Source organism: Homarus americanus, unplaced genomic scaffold (genome assembly GCF_018991925.1).
Source record: "Homarus americanus isolate GMGI-L3 unplaced genomic scaffold, GMGI_Hamer_2.0 scaffold16894, whole genome shotgun sequence".
Lineage (NCBI taxonomy): Eukaryota > Metazoa > Arthropoda > Malacostraca > Decapoda > Nephropidae > Homarus > Homarus americanus.
In genome coordinates this window covers 1,384,298-1,410,135 of record NW_024746541.1, presented here as the reverse complement: position 1 = coordinate 1,410,135, position 25,838 = coordinate 1,384,298, and the positions used below count along the sequence as shown (strand labels likewise).

Below are 25,838 nucleotides of genomic sequence, written 5' to 3'. Positions count from 1 at the left end.
AATGTTTTTTTTTATGGTAAGTAATACCTTGTAGTGTGTTACTGATACAGATGTGTATATAATATGTAGGCCATGGTTGGTATAATACTGTACATGCACCACATATTTTCAAAATACAGTACCGTTATTGCTTCCTGCATTTTAAGGCACTGTTTTTAAGATTGTTAATGTATACCAATATTTTACTCTTTTACCTTCACAAATATCTGCATCAAAGATATCATGGTAATAAAAATATTATACAAAATGCTTCATTATGAATTATGAAGGTTTCTAAATTAGATAAATGCTCTCAATTAGTAAAAAATCAACTATTGAGTGAACTTGAAAGGGTAGTAAGAAGCGGGCAGCTCAGCCCGTTATCGTGACGTCATCAGAGTGACACTCGGGCCTGTAGTAAATAGGAGGCCTTGGTACAGGTCACCGACCCACGACAAGACGCCTTTTTAAGTAAGGCAGATTGTAAGAGGATGGAAAGACATAAGAAGGCAAAGCATTCCACAGGTTGGCTGTGTAAGGAAAGGCGCTACTATAACGGGTTATTCTAGTGGGACACCCTCAAGCAAGACGTGTGTTACGAACCCACTGCCTTGCTGGCAGTACACAGGATGCCAAAGCCACTGAACATTGTAAAAGAGAGTGAATAAACATTGCGTCGAAGAGAAAGGGAAGAGATATCATTGACTAAGGAGAAGACTTAATAAGTCGGACTGCCTTTGATTCCAGCCTATCAAACAGATGGGCAGAAGAAGAGCCACCCAAGATATGAGAGCAGTACTCCAAGTTAAGACGAATAAATCTCTTATAAGTTGAAACAACTGCTCAGGAGTGAAGTAGCAACAGCATCTGTACAATATTTCGTGAGACAGCTTTAACTATGGTGTAGATGTGCAGCTTACATAACATACTAGAAGAAATAGTGTGGCCTAGTGTATCTTTTAGGGTCTGGCAAAATGGTTACGCCCCGAAATATGATTGGCTGGACAGCAGCGAAATCCCGCGGTAGTTGTCATAGTCTGACCGGCAATTTGTCTGCCTCGGTATGCAGTCGGGCTAACTCGAAAGAATTTATATCTTCTCGTGTGTGCATGTGTTCTGGGTATCAAGTTCTATCTACAGGAGCGAACACAAACACCTGTAGAATTTTTGTAGGTTCTATTTACTGGATAAACAGAGATACACAAGCGAGGTGGCGCTCCTTACTCTGTCTGGGGGGTCAACTAGCCTCTAGGCGACATGTGGTAAGTGATACATTAGCAGCTTCCATATGTCGCCAGGCACATTAATTAAGCGTGTGGGACATGGTAAATACATTGCCACACGCTGCTAGCTAGGCTGAATAAATAGTGTATATAAATGGAGCACATACATAATATACATACATAAGATACATACAGCATACATAATATACATACAGTGTGGTGCTCCTCCAAGCGTTAAAGTGTGAAGTGATTGTCTCCCAGGTGAGGGGATCGATTTGGCATATTTTCAGGTTTGTCTTAAGACTGTCATTATACATTTTCCGTTGTCCACCAGCGTTAGGTTTACCATTCATTAGGGGATTGTAAAGTAGCTGCTTTGGCAGTCTACTGTCGTCCATGCGGGTAACATGGCCAGTCCAACGTAGTTGTTCATGGATAATGGTAGCCTCGATGTTGCTACAGTTGGTGTCAGCGAGAAAACTGGCATTTGATCACTTGTCTTCCCAGCGAACTCGGGGGATGGAAGGTAGACTACGTTGGTGAAAGTTTTCAAGTGCCTTAAGGTGCCTCCTTAAGGCACCTAGGCATGAATTTGTTTAAGCTGTCGCCAACACAACAACCACACCCTAAGTTAACGAGTTGCATGACCCAGTTTCAAGAAATAGTCCGAGAAGACTGGACAACTCGCCAACTGCACTGGCTAACCATTACCCCATAACACGATCCACAAATTGATCAACATCCAGGTCCCCAATTACTGCTGGGTAGACAGGGGCAAATGGCGTAAAGAAACTTGCCCATAGTTTCACCCTGCCAGGGGATCGAATTCAAGTCCACTCGCTTGTGAGACGAGCATGCTGACCATTACACCACAGCTGCCATACAGCAGGGTGGGAAAGACCACTGCTTGATACACCAACAACTTTGTTGATAATTTCAGCTACGTACAGCTGAAGACACGGGTGCAGAGTCTGCCAAAAGCTTGAGATGTATGTACATCTGATCCGATGTTGAATCTCTTCATCGATGTTCACGGTGGTGCACAGGTGGGAGCTAAGGTACTGGAAGTGGGTAACATTAGAGAGAGTAGTACTGTTAAGCTGGACGGATGGTGGAGGTGTGGTTAAACCAGAGGCAGTCTGAAAGAGAATCTGAGTCTTACATGCTTTTACCTCAAGGCTGAAGTGTGCATACGCATCTGCATAGGTGTTCGGGATCTCCTGTGGGTCGCATTCAGTGTGAGTGACAAGTGTAAGGTCGTCTGCATACTGAAATTCACTGTTGTTCCTGCCTGGAGCCGTTTTATGTTGAAAAGTCACTTCATCCGGAACTGGATGTCCACCTCGACAGCTAAATTAGCACTGGCACGAGAAAGGAAGGCAGCCAAGAAAATAGAAAGAGAGTTGGTACCAGTACACAACCTTGTTTTACCCCAGTTTGCATGGGGAAGACCTCAGATTGGATGCCATTGTGCAGGACACTGTCGTTCATGCCATCGTGGAGATTCCTACAATGGTGATGAATTTTGGTGGGCAGCCAAAACGGCTGAGGATCCGCCAGAGGATTTCCCTGTTGACCGATTTGAAGGGCTTAGTAAGGTCAATGAAGGCCATGTACAAGTCACGACGATGTTCTCTGCATTTTCCCTGTATCTGGCGGGCAGCAAAGATCATGTCAGTGGTGCCATGTGATGGTCTAAAGCCACATTGAGATTTTGGGTGGAAATTTTCCGCCTCAAGAAGAAGTCTGTTTAGGAGGACTCGGGGATAATCTGTCCAGCTATGGACTGCAGTGAGATCCCGCGGTAGTTGCCACAGTCTGTCCGGTCTTCCATATATTCTCTAGGAGTGAGAGGAGACTTCTGGTAAGCAGAGGTCCTCCTGCTGTATACACCTCGGTTGGAATTCCATCAGGCCCTGAAGCTTTGTTATTTTTCATCTGTTTGATGGTAATAGCTACCTCATCCAGGGATTTAGGAAAGATGAGGTGGGTCAGCTCTGAGTGCTGAGGAACCTGCTGGGTAGTCAGGACATCCACATTGCTATTTCTGTTGAGCAGCGAATGGTTGTGCTCTTTCCAGCACTGAAGGATGAGCAGAGAGGGGCTGTGCCACGAGTGATTGGCCCATAAAATGTTTTAGTGGAATTGAAAAAGTCGCTCTCTTATGCTGATCTGCAAATTTTTGTGTTTCACATGCTTTATTTTTCGATCATTCGTTCATTAGTTTGCGAAGTCCGCACTGGACTGCCGCTTTCTCACTGTGGTAGGTATCAGCTTTGGTCCTAGACTTAGGGTTGTTCTGCCAGTCAGTGAGAGTGGCACGTACCCTATGGACGAGTACACACACACACACACACACACACACACACATGTCTGACTAATCAATTAGCATTCTTTTCAGTTGTTTTCGAATCTGTGGACGGCGGGCACGATTATGATGTGGTATACCTGTTCTTGCCCTTAGAAACATTGATTCTTGATAAGTTAATGGAGCTGGAACATGTAAAAGTATATTGGGATTTAGTAGCGAAACCCAGCTGTCCTGTCTGTATTTATTAAGAAAATATATTATATACAGTTCTAAGTGTATATCACCGTAACTTAATCACTGCAGCTATGAGTGTTAAATGAGGACGGAGGCTAAATTAGATTAGCTCTGCTAAATATGTCCGATTGATGTTAGAGTGGGAGTGATAGTGAGTAGAGACCACTCAAGAAAGAACGAATATATCAGACGTTCTCCCTCGGGGATGACTCTAAATAACGTCTTCCTCTAGTGAGTGTTATCAAACTACTGCCCGCAATAGGTAGCCAGGGAGCCGGTTACTTATGCCTTGACTTAGCACTAAGTGACGCGCCTTCCTGTGGACACACCCGATCACGTGCTCTGAACATGTCACCTGATAGCTAGTGGAAAATTACAGGGGGTGATAGTACTTCTGCCTATGAGACAGGGGCTAATACATACCTCGACTTTAGCAAAGCCTTCGACAGAGTCCCCCACGAAAGACTAATATGTAAAGTGAAGGCTCATGTAAAGTACTTAGTCTAGGAGATGTAAACAGAGAAACCAGATATTGATATCAGATGAACAATGTTGTTTTTGAGAAATCCAACTGTGAGAAAGATTTAGAAGTAATGATAAGTAGGAATCTTAAACCAAATCAACAATGTGCATTTGGTCGAAACAAGTCTAATAAAGTACTTGGGTTCATACAAAGGAGTATTAGTTACAAGACTAGTGAGGTTATCCTAAAACTATATCTTGCGCTTTTAAGACCTCACTTGGCTTGTGCAGTTCAGTTCTGGTCACCGTCCTGCAGAATGGATATAGAATCCCTAGAAAGAATTCAGAGGAGACTGACAAGACTAATCCCGGACATTAGGAATCTTGAGTACAGCGACAGTTTAAAGCATATTAATTTGCACTCCCTCGAGAGACGTACAGTGAGGGGCGATATGATCGAGGTATATAAATGGAAGTCAGGATTAAACAAAGGTGATATAACAATGGTACTTAAATTAATAAAAAATAGATTTAGGAGCGAGATAGGCAAACATTGGTTTGGAAATAGAGTAGTGGATGAGTGGGACAAGTTACCAAACATTATCATTAACTCGAATATGCTAGATAGCTTCAAACATAGGTTGGATGGATATATGAGCAATAGGTTGGGTGTAAATGGGACTGCCCAGTATGGGCCAATAGGTCCGCTGCAGTTTCCTCCTTTCATATGTTCTTATGTTAAGGGCAAAAGACTAGCCCCCGCCTTCCACTGTAGAGCTAAGTTGTATGTACTGTACACTCCTCCTCCTGTTCCTGTTTTTTTTTTTTTTGTAATGAAAACTTTTGTTAAACAATTCTCTCTCCCATGTCATTGTATGTCTTGCATCGCAAGCGAGATGTCACTGGTTCGATTCCCGGGCCAGTGGAAAAGTTGTTTGGACATACTTCCTAGCCCGCATTAGTCCTTGTTCACCTAGCAGTAATGTAGGTACCTGCTGTAAATCGAAAGGTGCGAATTCGTATTCATGGAAAGTTGTTGGAGCTTCCAATAACTTGATGACATAAAACCATTGACTCTTCAGGCTTCTACACCCTTGACTCTTCAGGCTTCTGCGCCCTTAACTCATGAGACATAAAGGCAAGCATGAACTTAGCATGCTTCCCTGTTGGGCGCTGTAAGCGCTTCTGCGCTTCACCTTACACAGGATGTAGGGGGGTGCCAAATAAAAAAAAAATGTATGTAATAACTCATTCTTTGTCCAGTGTACATTTTCATATATTGGCTGCTGTACTTTTTCAATAAACCTATAATTATTATTTTCATTAAATACACACACACACACACACACACACACACACACACACACAGTTCAACAAATAAAGGGTGTTTCGGAAATGCGTTTCATAATTCTTGGTGTGTATTCCTGGGACAATATTTTAAGTCACCCTGTCGATATGTCAAAATGTCGGATTCTGCATAGTTTCCTTCCTACAGCACTAGAAGGGGGTTAAGGTAATGACAGTGAGATTGCAGGAGTGAAACCGCAGTAGATTTTGGTGTCATTTTATACACTTAACTCTACAAGTTTACAGTCTACAGTATACACAATGTGATACAGTTGCGTTATTACAGAAAGTATTCAAAATTCCCTCCCTCTGCCTCTGTATCACACTGTGTAGAGTTGTGTACATAAAACTACACAGACAACTAACTTTGTATCTTATATATTACAGACAGTTAGAATATTGTAGAGGGAGTTAATAAGAGTTGAGATACACTGTACACCCAGTTACACGCAAGTAACATACCGTTTGTTGCACATATCGAACAGTCACTTTATTACAGGCAGTTAACATACACCTTGTTACAGTCGAATGTGGGGATCTGTCACCAGAGTGTCCAGAGTGGGCCAGCAGGGACTTGTGTAAGAGCGACTTACTATTTATGCTTCGGAACTGTCCACTCAGCTGTGGCGTTTGTGAAGGTGAGTATCTGGCCTCACTTACATTATGAGGATATTAACTTAGTAAAGCTTCAGTTCGTTTGCCTAACTTTGCATGCTGGCACCTCGTTAGCTTGGGAAGATGCTAGCTTTGCATGTTGCCTCTTGTTAGCTTGTAAGATGCTAACTTATCTTTGTATGTAGCCTCCTATTAGCTTATAAGTCGTTAACCTTGCTGTACATGTAGCCTTTTGCTTGTAAGGTGTTACCTTAGCTATGCATTACATATTAAATTTGCTTATTATTAGCTTCTAAACATAATAATTCATAATTCTTCATTTATGCAGCTAACATATTTCTTCTTATAGGCAGCTAACATATGGTTTATTAAAGGCAACAAACATATGTATTGTTATAGGCAGCTAGAATTCATTGTTATCATCTTATTGACAGCTAACATTGTTTTGTTATTACAGCCAACTACAATACAGTTTGTATGATGTATGTTAAAAGCAGCTGACATACAGTATGTTACAGGTAGCTAACAGACAGTTTGTTGTAGACAGCTAACAGGCAATGTGATACAGACAGCTAATATATTTATTTTTTACAGGCAACTGTTGGAATTTTTCTCCAGAATGCCAGAAATGGGCCAGTAAGGACTTGTGTAGGACTGACCCACAGTTTATGCAGAATATGTGCGCAGTTTCCTGTAAAGCGTGTCGAGGTGAGTCTGGTCTCATCTGTTACCTTAGTTTTGCATGTAATTTCGCTTACCTTATGAGGATATTTGCTTTGTTTATAGCATCAAACTAGCCTTATTCAGAAACCGGCATCAAAATCAATACAAAGAAACTTACAACACCTAATTAATGGTTGTAATTATGTTAAAAACTCTCAAAACAACAACAATAAAATGTCTCCTTCAGCCCCAAACCAAAATGTCTTTACTCACACAGATCACAAACCTCTCGAGTCATTTGCCAAATCGTTTTATAATATGCGCATTTTTTCATTCTTTCTCATGATATCAATACCAACACAGATAATACGACTCCTCAAGGTTGTACGTTTAGCCAAGTCTCGAATCACTTGACGCCCGCCCCCTCTCCCACCACCCTGACCAGTACTGTACATGCGATAAGTTCTCCACATTACGAGAAATCCATTACTTTATAAACTAGCTCATTACTCTCTGTAGGTCCCAGTATAAACATTTACAGTATACAGTCTCTCTTCCTCAAAATAACGTGTACTTGAACTTCCTCCTGGCGCTTTTAAATGTTTCAACCATTTTTATTCCTCTCACACTGTTCCCTCATGGATATAAGCCACTGCCCAGTTAATTTTCTTTCAGGTATTTTTCTATAGTTTTCACTTCGATCTTCTCTCAGGTTGTGGAATTTATTATAATTAAATTCAAACACCTTGAAGACCCCCAACTCCGCGCAGAGTCAATATGTTCACTGTCTCGCAACACACCCACTTACTTGACTGTTTATCGGTAACATCAGTGGTGTTTTCTGTATTTCTAATGTTACGGTACTGACAAGGTCTCTGGGACTCCCTTTTTCTTATTGATACTTTAAATTCGCACTGGAGTTCCTCGAGGCTTAATTCTCGGTCTTGTCTTATGAGCGACTTCGTCTCCATTCTTACCACCAGAACACGTTCCTTCGTTGAGGGGCGATATAATTTTATATCCTGAAGTCCTTTCTAAATATTCAATAGTAACAATGTTCTTTTGTTGATTAATCTAAATGGCATATTTTTCGGTTGTAGTATTGATAATAAACAGTCAAGGTCTCCAAAGATTACCTTAATACTTCATAAGCCTTGATACATAGATCTTGAGTCCTTCATCTCAGTGGACAAAAATAGCATTGTAACGTACGATGCACCCAAGAGACAAATTCTTACTGTCTTTCGCAGTTAAGAGTATTTCCATCCTCCATATTTCTTCAGTAGTATCCCTAATATTCCAACCCCCATGTCACTATATACTCTCTCGGATTTTGTAATCACCACATTCCTAACATTAACAAATTAGGCTTCCTCTCCTGTTGTCTTCTACGTCACTTCTTCAGTTTCTCCCCAACATATTACATGATCTGTTCCTTCTCTTTATTTTTCTACCGCACTATCTATGATCAGTGCTCTTGAGGAAATCCAACCCATCACACATTGTTCTTGCAACCCAGTCGTTATCCCTTTATTCTGCAAGAGTTTCTCGACGACTCAACACTCAGTCACTCAGTCACATGTTTCAACTCCTTATACTTATCCTCTTTTCTTTCTTTTTTTAATTCTCACCTTTCGTGTTTATCCATTTACCATCAATTAATAAATCTTGGAATTTTTATTATCAAAGTAAGTTCCCCACTTCTTATCACTCCGCTAAATTATGTACGAGTATTTCCATTTGCATTTTTTTCATTTTTGAGGGTAATAAATATTGGTTCTTTTGTCAACTGATCCCACTTCTACTGTATATATATATGATTTATTCTATGGGGACTTTAACTTATATCTTTATGTGCTTGATCTTGGAGATGGAGCAGACTGATTCCATTGCAGCGAGTGGACGTCCAAGCATGTGTACGTTTGTCATTCTCGTTTATGTATTAATTGGTGTCTGTTATCTTTATCCATGTGTAATTTATTATCTTCATCAGAGTATTAATATGTATATTCATTCTCTCCATTTACCGGTATGAATCCCATATCATTTCCATTTTGTAAGCATTCACGTCTGTTTTTTTGGTAGAGCCCGGTGTTCTTTGAAGCTGTTTTCTGGGGCTTATCAGACCCACCGAAGCTTTGAAGGTGCTGGAATATGAACCATCCCCAGCCTTCCTGTCAGCATCCTATTTACCCTACACCTGTCTTCACTAGCTCTCTTCATCATCCTACACCTGTCTTCACTAGCTCTCCTCAATATCCTACCCCTGTCTTCACTAGCTCTCTTCATCATCCTACACCTGTCTTCACTAGCTCTCTTCATCATCCTACACCTGTCTTCACTAGCTCTCTTCATCATCCTACAGCTGTCTTCACTAGCTCTCCTCAACATCCTACACCTGTCTTCACTAGCTCTCCTCATCACCCTACACCTGTCTTCACTAGCTCCCCTCAACATCCTACACCTGTCTTCACTAGCTCTCCTCATCATCCTACACCTGTCTTCACTAGCTCTCCTCATCATCCTACACCTGTCTTCACTAGCTCTCCTCATCATCCTACACCTGTCTTCACTAGCTCTCCTCATCATCCTACACCTGTCTTCACTAGTCTTCACTAGCTGTTCTCATCATCCTACACCTGTCTTCACTAGTCTTCACTAGCTCTCATCATCCTACACCTGTCTTCACTAGCTCTCCTCATCATCCTACACCTGTCTTCACTAGCTCTCCTCATCATCCTACACCTGTCTTCACTAGCTCTCCTCATCATCCTACACCTGTCTTCACTAGCTCTCCTCAACATCCTACACCTGTCTTCACTAGCTCTCCTCATCATCCTACACCTGTCTTCACTAGCTCTCCTCATCATCCTACACCTGTCTTCACTAGCTCTCTTCAACATCCTACACCTGTCTTCACTAGCTCTCCTCATCACCCTACACCTGTCTTCACTAGCTCCCCTCAACATCCTACACCTGTCTTCACTAGCTCTCCTCATCATCCTACATCCTTCAACAGCTAACACCGTTTTCTCTTGTGTTATAGTGTTCATCCAACAACGCTCCATCGGGAACCCAACATTTGGTGAGTCACTAATGAAAGCACATATTTTTGTTTGTATTTTTCCGTTCTTGCAAAACTTTGTAACAAGACACATAATGCATAGGAAGACTTACCGGAAGACTGACTAGTGGTGTGATCTATATGTTTTGTTTCCCTGGACTAGAGTGTGGTAAGCCAGTCACTACCACCGACAGCAGACGACCCAAACGCAGCGATGGAGGTATGATGCGGGTCACGCTATCACACGAGGTAAGACATCCTCCGACAGCTCCAGGAGTCCAAGTATTGTTATTTCATTATGTTCATTATATTTTTTAATTAGCTACATTATTTTCTTCAAATTTTCCCCTGCTTGTAAAATTCCTGAATTTTGGTAAGACAACATGATTTTCAAACATTAAAAGGAAATATGTTAAAAAAACTGACGCAGTTATAAGAGGTTTTGACACCAGGTGTTTACTTTAAGATAGTACTTTCGACCCTCCTATTGTATTTAATTTGTCTGGAAAAGTAGATCATGCAAGAATTTTTAATGAATTTTCTGTTACTTTGGTAATTACCCTCAGTAATTAAGGAAGGTTTTTCTCCACAACCAAACTGTATTATAACAATTTGTACATCTGAGTCGCTCCGGGCGAGAACAACACAAGCGACAAAGAGGAGTGAGATGTTTACAATACACTTTTATTTTATTTCAAAATTTCTACTATAACTTCGTTTTCTGGCTTTTGCCTTTTTTTCGTCTATTATACTTGTCGCCCGGAGCACTTCATAAATTATATGTTCTCAAAAAGTGGTTGATTTAAAGCTGTGGTTACACTAAAGTTTCTACCTAAAATAAATCCACCGTAGCATTGATTTTTCAACGAACTCCTCAAGTTGTCTCTACAGCGACAACTTATTAGTTGTCGAAAGTGGGACGATACGTCGCGTCTGAAAATCCACAGTACGGTGTGTTGACATTTGCTGCAGACAGTCTATTGTATGAATATTATTTGCACCGTACTTATTTTTGCTTATTAATGTTAAAATGTAAAAAAATATATATATAAAAAGTCTCTTTCAGTAACAAAATACGAGCAAACATGTCATAGTAAATAAGAAATACTAATAGATTACATCACCACGAAAATTTAATTTGAATCTATAGTACTTGCGTCACTATTGTAAACAAACATCGCCTGTAATCTACAATCGTTCCTTTTTCGTCTTGGTCTTCTTTAACAGGACCACACATCTCACTGAAGCGGTTATTACTGCCATAGAAACATTCAATGCAGCCATCCTGCTCTTCAGCTGACTTGGGTGCCCAGCCAATGGTTCCTTTCGCCAATGTGACCAATGTGCGGATCGTACCGTCGACTTATTGTCTGTGGATGAATTGCTGTCGTGATTTATTGCTCGTAACACTCTAGCGTGACCGTAGCCTTTGGGCAACAGTTCCATGCAAATGTGAAATATGACCGAAAATGTTGTATCCCAAAAACCAGCCAACATCTGTTCTCGTCCTTAAAATCATTAAAAAAATTTACACACTATAAAACTTGTCACGTTAACGCCTCCATAGTATCAGTGTGTACCTAATTTCTTATAACGTGGTCAAGATATAAAACCTCAATTACACATTATCAGTCGGAGGAAAATGTACATTACACATTATCTCTTGCTCTCCCTATTTCTTTCCACTATCAACTAATTGTTCACTTTCTCTTTTACAGAATACGACGCCAAATATACCAGGGATTATAAAACCAGGTATTTTTTTTTCATTTTCACCACTTATCAGCTTACTTAAGCGTGTATCTATAAACAATAAATGTCCAAAAACAACCACAACAACGACAACAACAACACTAATAATAATAATAATAATAATAATAATAATAATCATAATCATAATCATAATCATAATAATAACAACAACAACAACCACAATCACTATCATTATCATTATCATAATAATTATAATAATTATAATAATTATAAGAATAATAATAATTACAACAACCACAACCATAACCATAATCATAATCATAATCATAGCAATAATAATAATCATAAGAATAATAATAATTACAATAATAATAATAATAATAATAATAATTACAATAATAATAATTACAATATTAATAATAATAATAATAATAATAATCATAATAATAATAATGATGATAATAGCAATAATAATAATAATAATAATAATAATAATAATAATTAAAATAATAATAATAATTACAATAATAATAATTACAATAATAATAATTATAATAATAATAATAATAATAATAATAAAAATTATAATAATAATAATAATAATAGTAATAATAGTAATAATAATAATTACAATAATAATAATAATTACAATAATAATAATAATAATAAGTCCCCATATTCCTGTTACCATCAAGTGTTGAGCCTTAAGAAATAAACTTCTAATATTACACGCATATATTAACAATAATAAAATAACAATCAAAATTTTCAAACCCAAACAGTAGATCTATATATACAAAGTTGAGAAAAAAGCACAGTACTACTTTATTAACTGACAACACGTCTACACAATACTAAATGTTCAAAAGTGAGGAAGTGCTGAGGTAAACTAACATATCTCCAAAAGAATAATGAAGATAGTGGTACACAAACCTTAATGAAAGAAACACAATAATTCACACGAGGTCATATCACTGATGGCAGGTGTTAGTTTGTACTAAAAGAGAGCATTCATGGTGGGTAGGTCAGCCTAGTTACTGGTCTCACCAAGAAATGGAAAGTCGGAGAATAACAGGTAGTCATGATGGTGGGCACAGTTAAGAATAGCTGCAAGAATCGAGCGACCTAGGTGCTCGGGGATGCGTTTTTTGTTTAATCAATATATGCCGCCCTTACAGCTAGCACACGTAAACTGTTGAATTACTCAGCGAGCGAATGAATGTACAGTATACAGAGCTCGCTTCCTGTCTAGAGTTGCTGGTTCGCAACTGAGGCATCCTCCGTTCAGGTAGCTACCGGCACTACACTTGGCCACTTACATTTCCTTAACTTGAAAGCTGTTTGGTATAGCGATATATCCTTATATACATTCCACATTATTAACCCGAGCATACAAGATTGACGCCTTCGTCCACAATCTACATCCGAAAATTCAAGCCAATAAAAATAATATCCATATTTATATGTCATAATTATTTATCACATAGGCTCTGTAATAATCTCTGAAGTAATGTTTAGCCTCTTAATATTCATGATAAAATGAACACAGTAAGAGCGCCACATGTTGATATCTGCTGTTTTTGTTAAGCAAAATTCCCGAGTGTTTTTTAACTCTATACTGTAATGTATAAAAAAGTTCATTTATAACACTGATATTCACGTAAATTAACATCACTGTTCTTAGCAGGTGTTTTAATTATTTCACGTAAACATAATTATCGCTAACGTAGGACCAAAAGTAAACTTCCACTTACTGGTGATCATTCTAACAAAGTATTGACGGACTCGCGACCTTTTTGAAAACACAAAAACTGTATCATGTCACATTTTGCCTCAATAAATGTAGACCATAACACTACCATAAACAGTGTAAGGATAATATTGTCCAGATCAACCGCACACTGTCATTCACTGGTGACTATTCAATGAGAATCTAGACATTTTGCCATAAATCAAAGATTGCTACGTTAGTTCTTATCCGTGAACTGGTTCCAATACCTGATTAAGACTGTCACATTGTATACACTTCATGTTATCATCAGTTGAATGTTATTTTCCTCAGCGAGCATCAACACCAGGACACAGGAGGGAGATGGTAGGATTACAGTTGAGGACGCCTTCTGTGGTGCCACACCCATATCTGACCGCTTCCTCCTGACGGCCGCGCACTGCGTCTTCGATCATGGGCACGTGTAAGTTGTCTGCATTTTGTTATAGTGATATATATATATATATATATATATATATATATATATATATATATATATATATATATATATATATATAGAGAGAGAGAGAGAGATCTATTAGTGTAATAAAAAATCACTTTTGAGAATCAGGTTCGAACCGAGACCACCACGGTTGGTAGTCAGGCAGCTTAATGATGATAATTGCTGCCCCTCGTGTAACGAGGATGGCCGGCCCAAGGGCCACCTAGGCGTGAATTTGTTTAAGGTGTAGCTGTCGCCAACACAACAACCACACCCTGAGTTAACGAGCTGTATGACCCAGTGTCAAGGAATAGTCCGAGAAGACCGGACACCTCGCCAACTGCACTGGCTAACCATTACCCCGGAATATGATCCGCAAATCGATTAACATCCGGGTTCCCAATTACTGCTGGGTAGACGGAAGCAAAGAGCGTAAAAATAAATTGCCCATAGTTTCACCCTGCCCGGGGATTCGCTCTCCTTACAGGAGAGCTTATATACCACTGGTATCTGGGACCCGGGTGTGGGGGGTCTACCTCAGTCCTCTAAGGTCCACACTGGTGGGCGGGGTAGCCTGCCTGACTACTAACCGTGATGACCTCGGTTCGAATCCAGAGGTGATTTTTTTTTCTTTACAGAAAGAGATTTGTTTTGATGGCTATTATACTAATACTCGGTAATAAACAACGAGTATGAAAACAACCAGAATTAACAGCCTCAGTAAGACACTATGTCCTCTGTGTGGCACTACTGTCTGCTTTATAGTCCAAGAGCAGTAGGGTTAAACCTGGAACAAATTGGCAACAAGCTGACAATTTCAGGAAAGTTTCGTAACTCTGTGATAAAAAATATACCAGGTACATTTTCCTTGTGTTAGCTCAGGAATTCAAGATGACGTTCAACATGGCTGCCATTCTATAGTGTATTTGCAACTAGACGTGATATAAATCTAAACAAAGTGTTAAAACATCGGCTTTCAGACCTGGTCAACTCGATGAAACAATTAATTATAGGATATAACAAAAAAAAAGATGGCAGTCTTTCTATGTGGTATCATATTAGCAGTCTAACTTGGCAGAAATATAGAAATATGAATAGTGTATAAACATATGTTTTGAGACACGAGCATTCCCGTTAAATCATTAATTACACGGCGTTAAATCATTAATTACACGGTTTAAATGTTGTGTTGTTGACCATACAGCCAGATGTCTCCAGTAAGACACACATGAGAGCTGCTGAGGTAAGAATGTTAGCAGCATGTGCACGTGAGAAAGCAAAGCCAATTAACATGTGTACAACATCTCCGCGAAGCCACTGTCATAATCTAGCCAGTGCTACCGAGGAAAAACACCAGAAGATGGAATCCGCCAAGATGCACAGTAATAGTTTCTATATCTCGTGCAGCAGCTTTCTCTTGCAGCCTTTAGGTATAATGGCTGGTCAAATGTAACTGGGCATATTATCAGACTGTATTTGTGCAAAACTTAATGATGTGTAAATAATGTTCCATGAAGGATCTGGAGTCAGTTTCAGAATGCAGCCAAGGATTCTAGGGCAGCTGCTGAGCTCAGGTTCTGTGGATTTTGGTCATCAGCTTAAAGGCGCCCAATTAATACACCGTGCAAACTGGGACAGCAGGTTTGCTATATGTATTTACAGAAATGTTTCCAAAAGTGACAACGGTTTCAGCAGATGGTCAATTGACTGTACGTTTTATGGGTGAGCAAGCCACAGTGCCAGGAGGAGTGACACAAGCTATGCCTCATACTGTAGAACGTGTTGTTGTGACCAGTAACTGGAGCTACACTGAAATTATCGTTGTCATACACAAATTGTGAGAAACCACCTACGCATATTATGGTTCTTCACCCGATATCAGGACATGTTATAGTTTTCAGTGAAACTTATGCTGCTCAAAATTTCTCTGTTCTCGGAAAGCACACTTCCGGTGTACAGTATATATGTTACATTTTTTTTTCGGAATCGGTAATTTTGCAAAATAACTTACAAAAAGACAACCTAACCTAATCTATCCTTACCTTATTCAACTGTCACGACCCTTGGCCTCTTAGGGTGCAAAAAAATTCACAAATTCAACTTTGTACTATAGGTCCAGGAATAGATGCCACCAAATTCATCACCTCATTACTATGGGGTATATTGAAATTCATAAGTAGATTTAATTACAGAATATATTAACAAACAAGCAAACAAACAATAAAACAAGTATATCAGTATGTACAAAAATAAACAAAATACAAATTAAATCTGGACAAATAAATGACTCAACCGAGTGACATAATAACAAGTAAGTTATTTACCTTTGAATTCTAAAATGTGACTACCCACAGTCTCATATATAAATCACTATGTAATACTTGGTGTTCTTAAAAGTCGAGCAAGGTTAACACGGTATACCACTAGTAATATACAAAAGGAGAGGAGATACTTGTCTTACAACTGCCAGCCCAATACTGCCGTTCCCGGGCTTGGGAGTTAAACAGTGCGGGCAGTGGGCGGAAATGACGTCATAAACAAAAGACGTTCAAGTTGCGAATACACAAATAGCTATCAAACACTCACTCATTCATTAGTATTCGAGACTAATACAATAAACAGTACTTTGTTTTACCTAACACATTGAAACTAATGTTACTACATTTCAAGTATAACATATAATATCTAACTGCTTCAGTGTCTACACAACGAATCAGTCGAAGTTCATATGCCGACCAGTAATCTATTCATTGGTTCTTATTCCGACATAAGGTTAAGTTAGTTTAGGTTGTCTGTTTGTAAGTTATTTTGAAAAATTACCAATATACATTTTAGAGAAAAAAAAACCGGTTCCGCAAAAAGAACGTAATATATACACAAATACACTGAGGAAAATTCGTGAAATGATGCTGTAGTGGACTTCTCCCCTACAACTGCCTACAACTGCGTAGCCACAGCCACCACCTGCTACCCCCTTCCCTAGCAACCAACCAGATGTTACCGTATCTTAGCAACGGAACTAGTAACCGGCGACTTTCTCGGGTTTTCCCAACATGACTCACGGCTGCTGGGTATATAAGCTCTGTCTCTCCATTGAGATTCATTCTGACCATTCTTCTTGAACAAACAACACCTCCTCCTCCGCCGCTGCCTGGCAGCCCTCGCTTCTCCTCGCCTGCCTGGCGGTCCTCGCTCCCGCCAGCGAGCATGGCGACCCACCAGCTGTCCTTCTCTGAGCTTCCTCACCAACCAACTCTCATTCTGGCCCATCTTCCTGAACACGCAACACCTCCTCCCAGCAAGCTCCTAGTTGTCCAGCATTCATTCAACCAGGAGGCCAGCAACAGGCAACATCTTCTCTAACGAAGCTCCTGCACATCTACCTCCTTCAACAAGCTACTCACCGAACGTCTCTACCGAGCAGCCCCTCACCACACGGCACCTCCAGCACCAGACTGTCTATCATATAACTTATAATATACAAGAAAACCACATTAGAGTTTCCATCCATCCTGAGTGCTAGACAACATTAATATCTCAATACCCCTACAATGCACTTGGATCTGCATGCTGAAATTATGACATGTGTTAACGCTGATGACATCTCCTATCGATAGTCTTGGGAATCTTACCCTTCCAAACCACTAAATTGTACATTAAACAGTTTAGAGAATCATGTGTCAAGGTATTTCCATTCTCTCTTTTTTATTCTTCCATATTAAGGGACTGATTACTATCATATACAATCAACCGGGTATCATCAAGTATTATTGACGCAGCTATATCAAGGAAACATTCGGCCTCACTACTCGTATCAGTTACCTTGTCAGCAATCCACTTTTCATGAAGGATTTTGTTTGCTGAGTCACGAAAACTGACGATGTTCGACTTTCCGGTTATGTTTGTGAAAGTGATATCATCACCTTAATGTTTTTAAGCATTTACTTGAAATATCTCAATGAATATACTGTACACCATGTCCATTTAAAATGGTCTGCCAATGGATTCGCCCTTTTCATCTATGTTCCGAAGAAATACTTGAGCTCAATTACGATGATATTTTGCCTCGGCTAACACTAAATCAAAGGCATGTCATATGCGTTCTGTAACAACATTTCCCCAGTCATGTTGTCTGTCTATGCTATGTTTCAAGATGGTGCTTTGAAATTCTAAGGTTTCTGCGCTGCTTTTACCTTTCTTGCGTCTGAGTTGTATTTTCTTGTCAACAGTTACAGCTTCGGAACACAGACAAACATGTTTACTGTAATATCAAATGTACAAACACCTGATGGCAATACTGGTGCCTCTCCCTTCTGTAACACACAAGCAGATGGCGTCCTTGTTGTAGCTGTTATCATGATCTCAAGTGTATCGGTCTTGCGCCAAACAGCAAGAAGCCTTAGTGGAAATATTTTCACCACCATCTGTTGAAGGCCACCATCTCGCTTGATGCTGGCCAACACAAGTGTCCTGCGGCCATTGTCTCCAATTGTTGTAACATCAGTCGAAACCAGAGCCTCTCATTGCATATTATATAAGGCACATCCATTATATGAAACAAAAATTCCAAGTTTGCCCTCGATAATTTATCACATCATATTTGGTTATAAATAATATTTACAACTCATTTTATGTTATAATATATTATATTATAACAAAATGACAGCCATCTTGTTTTTGTTCCATCCTCTTATGAATGGTATTATAGGAATAATCGTGTCTGAAAGCCTATGATAGGACATTTTCTTCACATTTATCATGTCTAGTTACAAATATATGATACATTAGATACATTATAGAATACCAGCAATCTTGGACGCCATCCTGAAGATGTCTGGGGAGTTTTTATATGTTTATTATCACACTGTTATGAGTCTTTCCTAAAATTTTCAGCTTTTCGCCAATTTGTTCAAGGTTTGAGGCCTATTTGAGTTATAACTCTTGGACTGTTAGTTACTTCTGAAACCTTCTGGCTTCCAAGAGGATACTATATGGGTGTACGGGAATGCCAAGTGCTGGTGAATGTTAACTTTGACGTTGATATAACACTTACTCATTCACAGGCCACAGACAGTGTTGCTCGGGGAACGGGACTTCAGTACAGACAACGAGACCAATTCCAAGCCTGCCACCTACGAGATCTCCCGGATCGTTGTCCACCCTGACTATATGTGAGTATATCTTACCTTAACTCAGCTAACCTTAACTTTAAATAAGTTAGGTTGGTTAGGTCAGGCACTGTTTAAGTTATGCTGGTTTAAATTAGGTTTGGTTTGATTATTTCTATTCAAAATGTTTACAAAGGATCATGAGTACAACTGCACGTTTAGTTGTTAAGTACAGGTATGGTAATCTACATGTGTTGATAGTAACAATAACTTGGTACCCTAACGTATATATGGATAGGAACTGTACGTACTGTACTCAAGTGTGACTTATATCTTACAGCAGGTCGATTACCATAGCTTAGTTTATAGTCCGGGAGCCCAGCGGGATTTAATCTTAATTTCGAGCACAAAAGATTTGAGGTATGGGATGTTGAGAAGGTACAGTCACCTCAAAAAATCCGCGTCTCCTTCCGGACGAGTCAGTATGGAGACTTAATGAAATAGTGCAGCGCCGGCAGTGTTGGGATCCTGAACTACACACCTGTGAGTATTCTGGGTCATAATGTCCCTTACCTGAGGATGTTATACACATTTCCTCTAACATTCCTTTCTGAATGTAATACAGTAGTGTAAAAATATGAACAAACAGGTGATTCCTCTCTCTCTCTCCTGGTGAGGATGACAGGTCATTAAAGTTCTCAGGGAAGAATGTCATTCTTAGTACATATGTAAATAATGCCCTTGATAATTATGACAACACAGAAATTTCAATATATTTTACATGCATGTCGATAACATGTTTGTAGCCAATCAGCATTGCTCTCAGTGACACGTAACTATGTCTATCCAATCAGCGTTGCTCTCGGTGTCACGTGACTAAGTCTAGTCAATCAGCGTTGCTCTCGATGTCGTGTAATACTCCTGCGCATGCTCAGATTTTCGAATTGGTTAGTCGCAAGATGGCTGCTCTCTGCACTGGTGTTCTGTCTCAGATTGGCAAACCATTCATCGTGTATTTGAAATCGAAGCCGCCGCCATAGACATTTTTGAGGCTCATGGTATTCTGCCAACCTCTGTAAAGTGCTACAGGCGTTTATACGCAAAATGTAGATCGATTGTTGAAGGATATCAAATGTTTGGTTCTTCTTGCCGGCAATAAGAAGGAACATTATGAAAAAAAATTTCTCTGAACATGTCCCAAGCCGAATACAACGATCACAAAGCTATACTTCACCACGTCCCCCTGCAAGTAGCATCATTTTATCCTCTAGCAACTGTTAATTAAGGTAAGTCTTTTACACAACGGGGTTCCAGGGGGCTAGAAGGTTAGGTTTCTCTAGTTAGGAGGTTTTGTTAGTTTTTGCGTGTTTTTACTCCATAATTTCCCTCCACTTCAAAGCCCAGCCCACTTTGTGCAATCAATATTGTTGGTAACTAGGGAGGGAATCAGAGCCGGATTTAGACCTGTGGAGGCCCATGGGCAGCCTCTTTGTGGAGGCTGTATATGTTCTGGGTACCAAGTTCTATCTACAGGAGCGAACACAAACACCTGTAGAGTTTTCGTAGGTTCTATTTAATGGACAAACAGAGATACACAAGCGAGGCGGCTCTCCTTACTCTGTCTGGGGGTCAACTAGCCTTTCAGGCGACATGTGGCAAGTGATACATTAGCAGCTTCCATATGTCGCCAGGCACATTAATTAAGCGTGTGGGACATGGTAAATACATTGCCACACGCTGCTAGCTAGGCTGAATGAATAATGTATATAAATGGAGCACATACATAATATACATACAGCATACATAATATACATACACCTCCCTCCCCCCCTCCCTATACGCTCATAGCAAAGTCTTGAGCGGACCTTTTCTTTTGGATCCGTTCTGAGCATCGAGGGACTTGATCACTGGGGAGGGTATTGGACTCAACACTGGTGGCGGGGTCAGCAGAAGGCGTTGTTACGGGGCGGAGAAAACGGCGGTTCCTCCACCACACACGACCACTGGGTAACCGCACCTGGTAGTCCCATGACCTACCGAGACCCATGACTACGCCCACTTTGTCCCAACGTAGGGAGGTCGGGTCCTGAACACGGACTTGGGTGCCGACACTCAACTTGGGAAGAGGATGGGCGTGGTCGTTGTAGCGGGCGACGACATCATGAACACGTTTGGCGGCTCGGCGATCACAATCCTCTGTCTTGACCTGCCACTCCTAGGAGAAGGATTGAGAGTGAGCAGGGACACAAGACCTGGGCAGGGGAGCGTCCGGTGTAGTTAGGTGTGTTGCGGAGTTCGAGAAGACCCCGGTCGAAGGCCTCGCAGTCAATATTCCCAGAAGGGGCCACCTTAAGGATGAGGTGCTTCAGGGATTTGACAGCAGCCTCAGCGTGGCCGTTGGACTGCGGGTAATGGGGCGATGACAACACATGCCGGACTCCCCATCGGTCAAGGAACACAACAAAGTCCCGGCTTGTGAACTGGGGCCCTCCGTCAGTTCGCAGGCGCACAGGAACGCCCACGTCACGGAAGTAGTACCGGAACTTGCTGATGGTGGCGGCAGACGTCGTGTCATTATCGCACTTGATGACAACCGGCCAACCAGAGAGACGGTCGACGATAACGAGGAAGGACTTTCCTGACACACAGAAAAAGTCGGCCGACACAGACTCAAAGGGGCGGGTGGGGTTGTCGTCACTCATGAAGGGTTCCTGCTGCTGGCTGGGTTGAAATACTTGGCAGGGCTCACACGTACGGACAACATTGGAGATGTCGGAGTCGATGCCGGGCCAGAACACAGTCTGTCGTGCACGTCGTTTGGTGGCCTCAGCTCCACGGTGACTGTCGTGAAGGCGAGCCAAGAGGCGGGGACGTGAGGCAGCAGGGACAACTACACGTGCTCCGTACAGAACAAGGTCTCCGTCGCAGTAGAGTTCATCGCGGAGTTTCCAATACGGGAGCAGGGTGTTGTGTAGGTCATAGCGGTTGCTAGGGAATCCATTCCTCACACACTCGACAAGTCGGACGTAAGAAGGGTCATCTCGTGCCGCTGTTCGAAGGTCCTCCATCGCCTTGTCATCTGGTGACAGGTCCGAACGAAGAGAATGGACGGCGTGTAGGGTGACCACAGTCCTGACGGAAAGAGCGAGGTCGGCGTCGAGCACATGGTCTTCTGGAGTAGGGCGGCTGACAGGAGAGCGGGATAAGGCATCAGGGATGCAGAGCTCCTTACCAGCACGCCACACTGTTGTGTAGATGTACGCCGAGAGCTTCTCCTTCAGACGCTGGAGGCGAGGGTTCTCAACGGCGTCGAGCGTGTAGTGGTTGAGGATCGGGACAAGTGGGCGTTGGTCGGTCACTAGGTGAAAGTGTTGCAGGCCTATGAGGTAAAACCTGCACTTGGACATCGCCCAAACCACAGCCAACAGCTCCAACTCAATAGTGGCGTAGCGCGTCTCGGTGTCAGAGAGGAAACGCGAGCCACACTGGATGAGCCGGAACTGCCCTCCACCATGATCCTGCAATAGGGCGTATCCCACGCCGTACAAGCGTGAGGCATCTGTCTGCAGAACCGTCGGCAAGGCTGGGTCAAACGTGGCGAGGACAGGTGGACTAGACAGGGCCTGTTTCACTTGGTGGAAGGCCTTGTCGTGGTCAGGGGTCCACAGGAATGTCCTCTTGTGGCTCATCAGGGGGCGAAGTGGTTGGGCAGCTGCGGAGATGTCCGGCGAAAACTCCGCAAACTGGTTGACGAGACCGATGAAGGACCTCTAGTCCAGGGGTGGGGAAATCCGTGATGGCGCAGACCTTCTCCGGGTCAGCTGCAATACCATTCCCTGAGAGGGCGTACCCACAAAAGTCCACTGAAGAGCTGGGCAGAACAAACTTGTCGGCATTTAGGGTGATGCCGTGCTTCCGGCACCTGTTGAATACCTCGTAGATACGGCAGAGGTGATCCATATAATCCTCATCGTATACGAGTATGTCGTTGACCACTTTCACGCAGTTTGCCAGACCTTGTAGAGCCATATCACCTCGAAGACAGAAAGTGTCTCCTGTAGCGGCGAATCCCATGGGGCCACGGCATTAACTGTAACGTCCATGCAGGGTGATGAAAGTTGTAAGTGGTCAGTCTTCTTCGGCAAGCTCTATCTGCCAGTATCCACACAGGGCGTCCATCCTCGTGAAGTAGCGCGCCTTCGGGTTCACACTACGTATAGCTGCAAAGGGCGTGGGAGAAGGGTGCGCAGGACGAGACACCTGGCTGTTGAGCTTGGAGAGGTCAGTGGTGATCCGAACACCACCTTTGGGTTTTGCAACGACTACCATAGGGTGACACCATGGAGACGGGTCATCACCTGCTGGTGCAATAATTTCTTGGGCGACCATGGAGTCCAGCTCGTTTTTGACCGCATCGCGGAAGGCCAGGGGGACCAGTCGAGGGGTGTAGATAGCGAAGGGCTTCACGTCGTCCCTCAAGTGGATCCTCATAGGGGGGCCTACCATCTTTTTGAGAGGCTTGGATTCCAGAGCGGACTTGGTCACCAGAACGTCGCTGAATTCCTTCAGGAAGTACTTCCGAGCATCCGAAGGAGAGGTGTCACTGGCAAGAGGTAGGGGTTGGGCGACAGCAGGGTCGTTGCTGCTCCCTTCGTGCACCCTGTTTGGGGAAGCCCTGGGAGATGATGGCCAACTCTTGACAATGTCTGTAGGACAGCAAAGAAGTCGGGACACAGTTATGCACATCAATCCAGGCTTGACACGACCTGTTGCCAAAGGTGACTTGTGCTTGGAGTGAACCTAGGCTGGGGCCATCTGTGAATCATCTGCAGTGAAGCGGAGATCCTTGGGGGGCGGTCCTAGATCACTTGGAGAGAGCCCCAAACATTGCAAATGCTGGGGACCGATGACTGTAGCATCAGCGCCGGTGTCGGGCAACATTTGAAGACGGGATGACACACTGGCGTAGGTAACGATGACGCTGATGTGCTTGGGAACTTTGGTCCTGGGACCCGAGGGGGAGTACACCTTCCTAATATGACTCGAGAGTTGTCCAGGGTCGTCATGCTTCTGATTGGAAGACTGTGGGCGGCCCTCACAGGTGGAAGGGCGCTGCTGCTTCCGCCGACGCTGTCCCTTGGGTTTGTTGGTAGGGCAACACTTGTCGTAGTGGCCCAGACGACCGCACACATTGCACTGGACGCGTTTGGCTGGGCACCGTACTGTGAGTGACCAGTGGCCCTTACGGTCACAACTGTTGCAGGTAGACTCAGCAGCTGGACACACCTGTGTTCCGGGCTGCTTACCACAGTTGTTACAAAGGGAGCCGGGCGTGGGCGTGGTGGGCGAAGGCGTTGGGGTAGACTTCTTGTCCTTCTTGTACTGGGACACAGCACGTACAGCTGTAGGGGGAGCTCGGATGGCAGAGGTGGCACACCTGGCAGCCTCATAGGAGCGGCATATTGTCAATACATCCTTAAGAGAAGAGGAAGAGTCGAGGGAGGTGAGGCGTTGGACAAGCTCTTCGTCCTTAACACCCATCAGGATCACCTGCTTCAACTGGGTCTCCTCGCACTGCTGGTAGTTACCTGGGCATATATCTACCTCTTCCGAGGCTCTCTTGAGTCGTACATAAAAGGCATCAAACGTCTCGCCCTCCATCTGTCTACAGCTAAACAATTCCCTCCTACGTAGAGCTTCATTCCGCTGCCCTTTGATGTGCCGTTGTAGAATATCCAGTACCTCCTCTACAGACAACGAAGAGATCGGAGGTACCTGCAACGTATGTTCCAAGACACGCTGAGTTTCCAAGGACAGGCACATACGCAGCTGAATAAGTTGTTTAGGCTGTGACAAGCTCTGGAGATCCACCATTGTAGCATAATTAGTCCACCGTCGCCGCCATTCACGAAAAGTCTGGAAATTCACATCAGGCTTCAAGGTGGGTGGTGTTTGAGCAGCCGCTTTAGGTGGGGCTGAGGGGCGTGAAGAAAGCATTGATGAGGTATCTGAACCAGTCGATACCGAGGCAGTGTTAGAGCCAGGGGCTTGGTTAACAGTGAGGCGAGATATTAAAGCTTCAAACCGTGCACTGTCTTCCAATCTCCGTTGGTGGTCTCTCTCTGCCTCAGCTTGCCTCCATTTTTCATCCTCCCCCGTCTTTTAGCTTCGTCCTCGCGCCTTTCATCCCTCATAAACTTCATTAAAGCAATTATCTCTGAAGACAATGCTGAAGATCGAGGTGAAGGGCTGCGCAATGTGGTGGGAGCTGGAGCATTCTGTTCAGCCTGGTCATCCATCTCTGGAGCTGTCATCCGACTGATTCATCCAGGCGTTGGCTCCACGACTGCGTAAGGCACGAGACATAATTACTTAATCTGTGTACTATGTCTTAAATCCGTGTTGACTGGTCAGCCCGTCGTATCAACAAGATCTGAGACAAAAATTGAAGTTTTGCATCCAATAGTAAAACAAATAAGGAATTTAATGAATTTGATAAAATTATAACAAGAGTATGAACATGTTGAAAAAAAAACAAGAATTTTAAGAAAAATAACTGCCATGGATAATGGATATATTGAACACAAACATTGATCAATTGCAAAATATAAAATAAACATTACCTTTATTTACAGACCAGGCACTTTACGTGACCTGGCCGCTGCAAAGTTTTTGATCAACTTTTCGAAGTCAATCTCTGAGGATGTTATATTCGATACTCATCAAAGCCAGGTGGCTGAGCCTATCATGACGCATTGTAGTACGAAGTCTGTTTTTAATAAACTTCATTTTATTGAAAGAACGTTCTCCAGAACAATTTGTGACCATGAGCACCAAGTACATCCGTAGCATTATTTCAACATTTGGAAATGTATCTACAACTTTCTTGTCTATCAACAGCTTGTAAAG

General features: G+C 42.3%; 1 protein-coding gene across 1 annotated transcript in view; it reads left to right on the top strand.

The window, feature by feature from the left end:
• Positions 1 to 25,838, top strand: part of LOC121879340 (coagulation factor IX-like) — a 37,882-nt gene that overhangs the window by 8,085 nt on the left and 3,959 nt on the right. Inside the window, exons 4-10 of the mRNA XM_042385942.1 lie at positions 6,081 to 6,194; positions 6,766 to 6,879; positions 9,881 to 9,919; positions 10,062 to 10,147; positions 11,617 to 11,653; positions 13,674 to 13,803; positions 18,885 to 18,992. Of these exons, the coding sequence (XP_042241876.1) occupies positions 6,081 to 6,194; positions 6,766 to 6,879; positions 9,881 to 9,919; positions 10,062 to 10,147; positions 11,617 to 11,653; positions 13,674 to 13,803; positions 18,885 to 18,992 (628 nt within the window). The remainder of the gene's footprint in view (positions 1 to 6,080; positions 6,195 to 6,765; positions 6,880 to 9,880; positions 9,920 to 10,061; positions 10,148 to 11,616; positions 11,654 to 13,673; positions 13,804 to 18,884; positions 18,993 to 25,838) is intronic.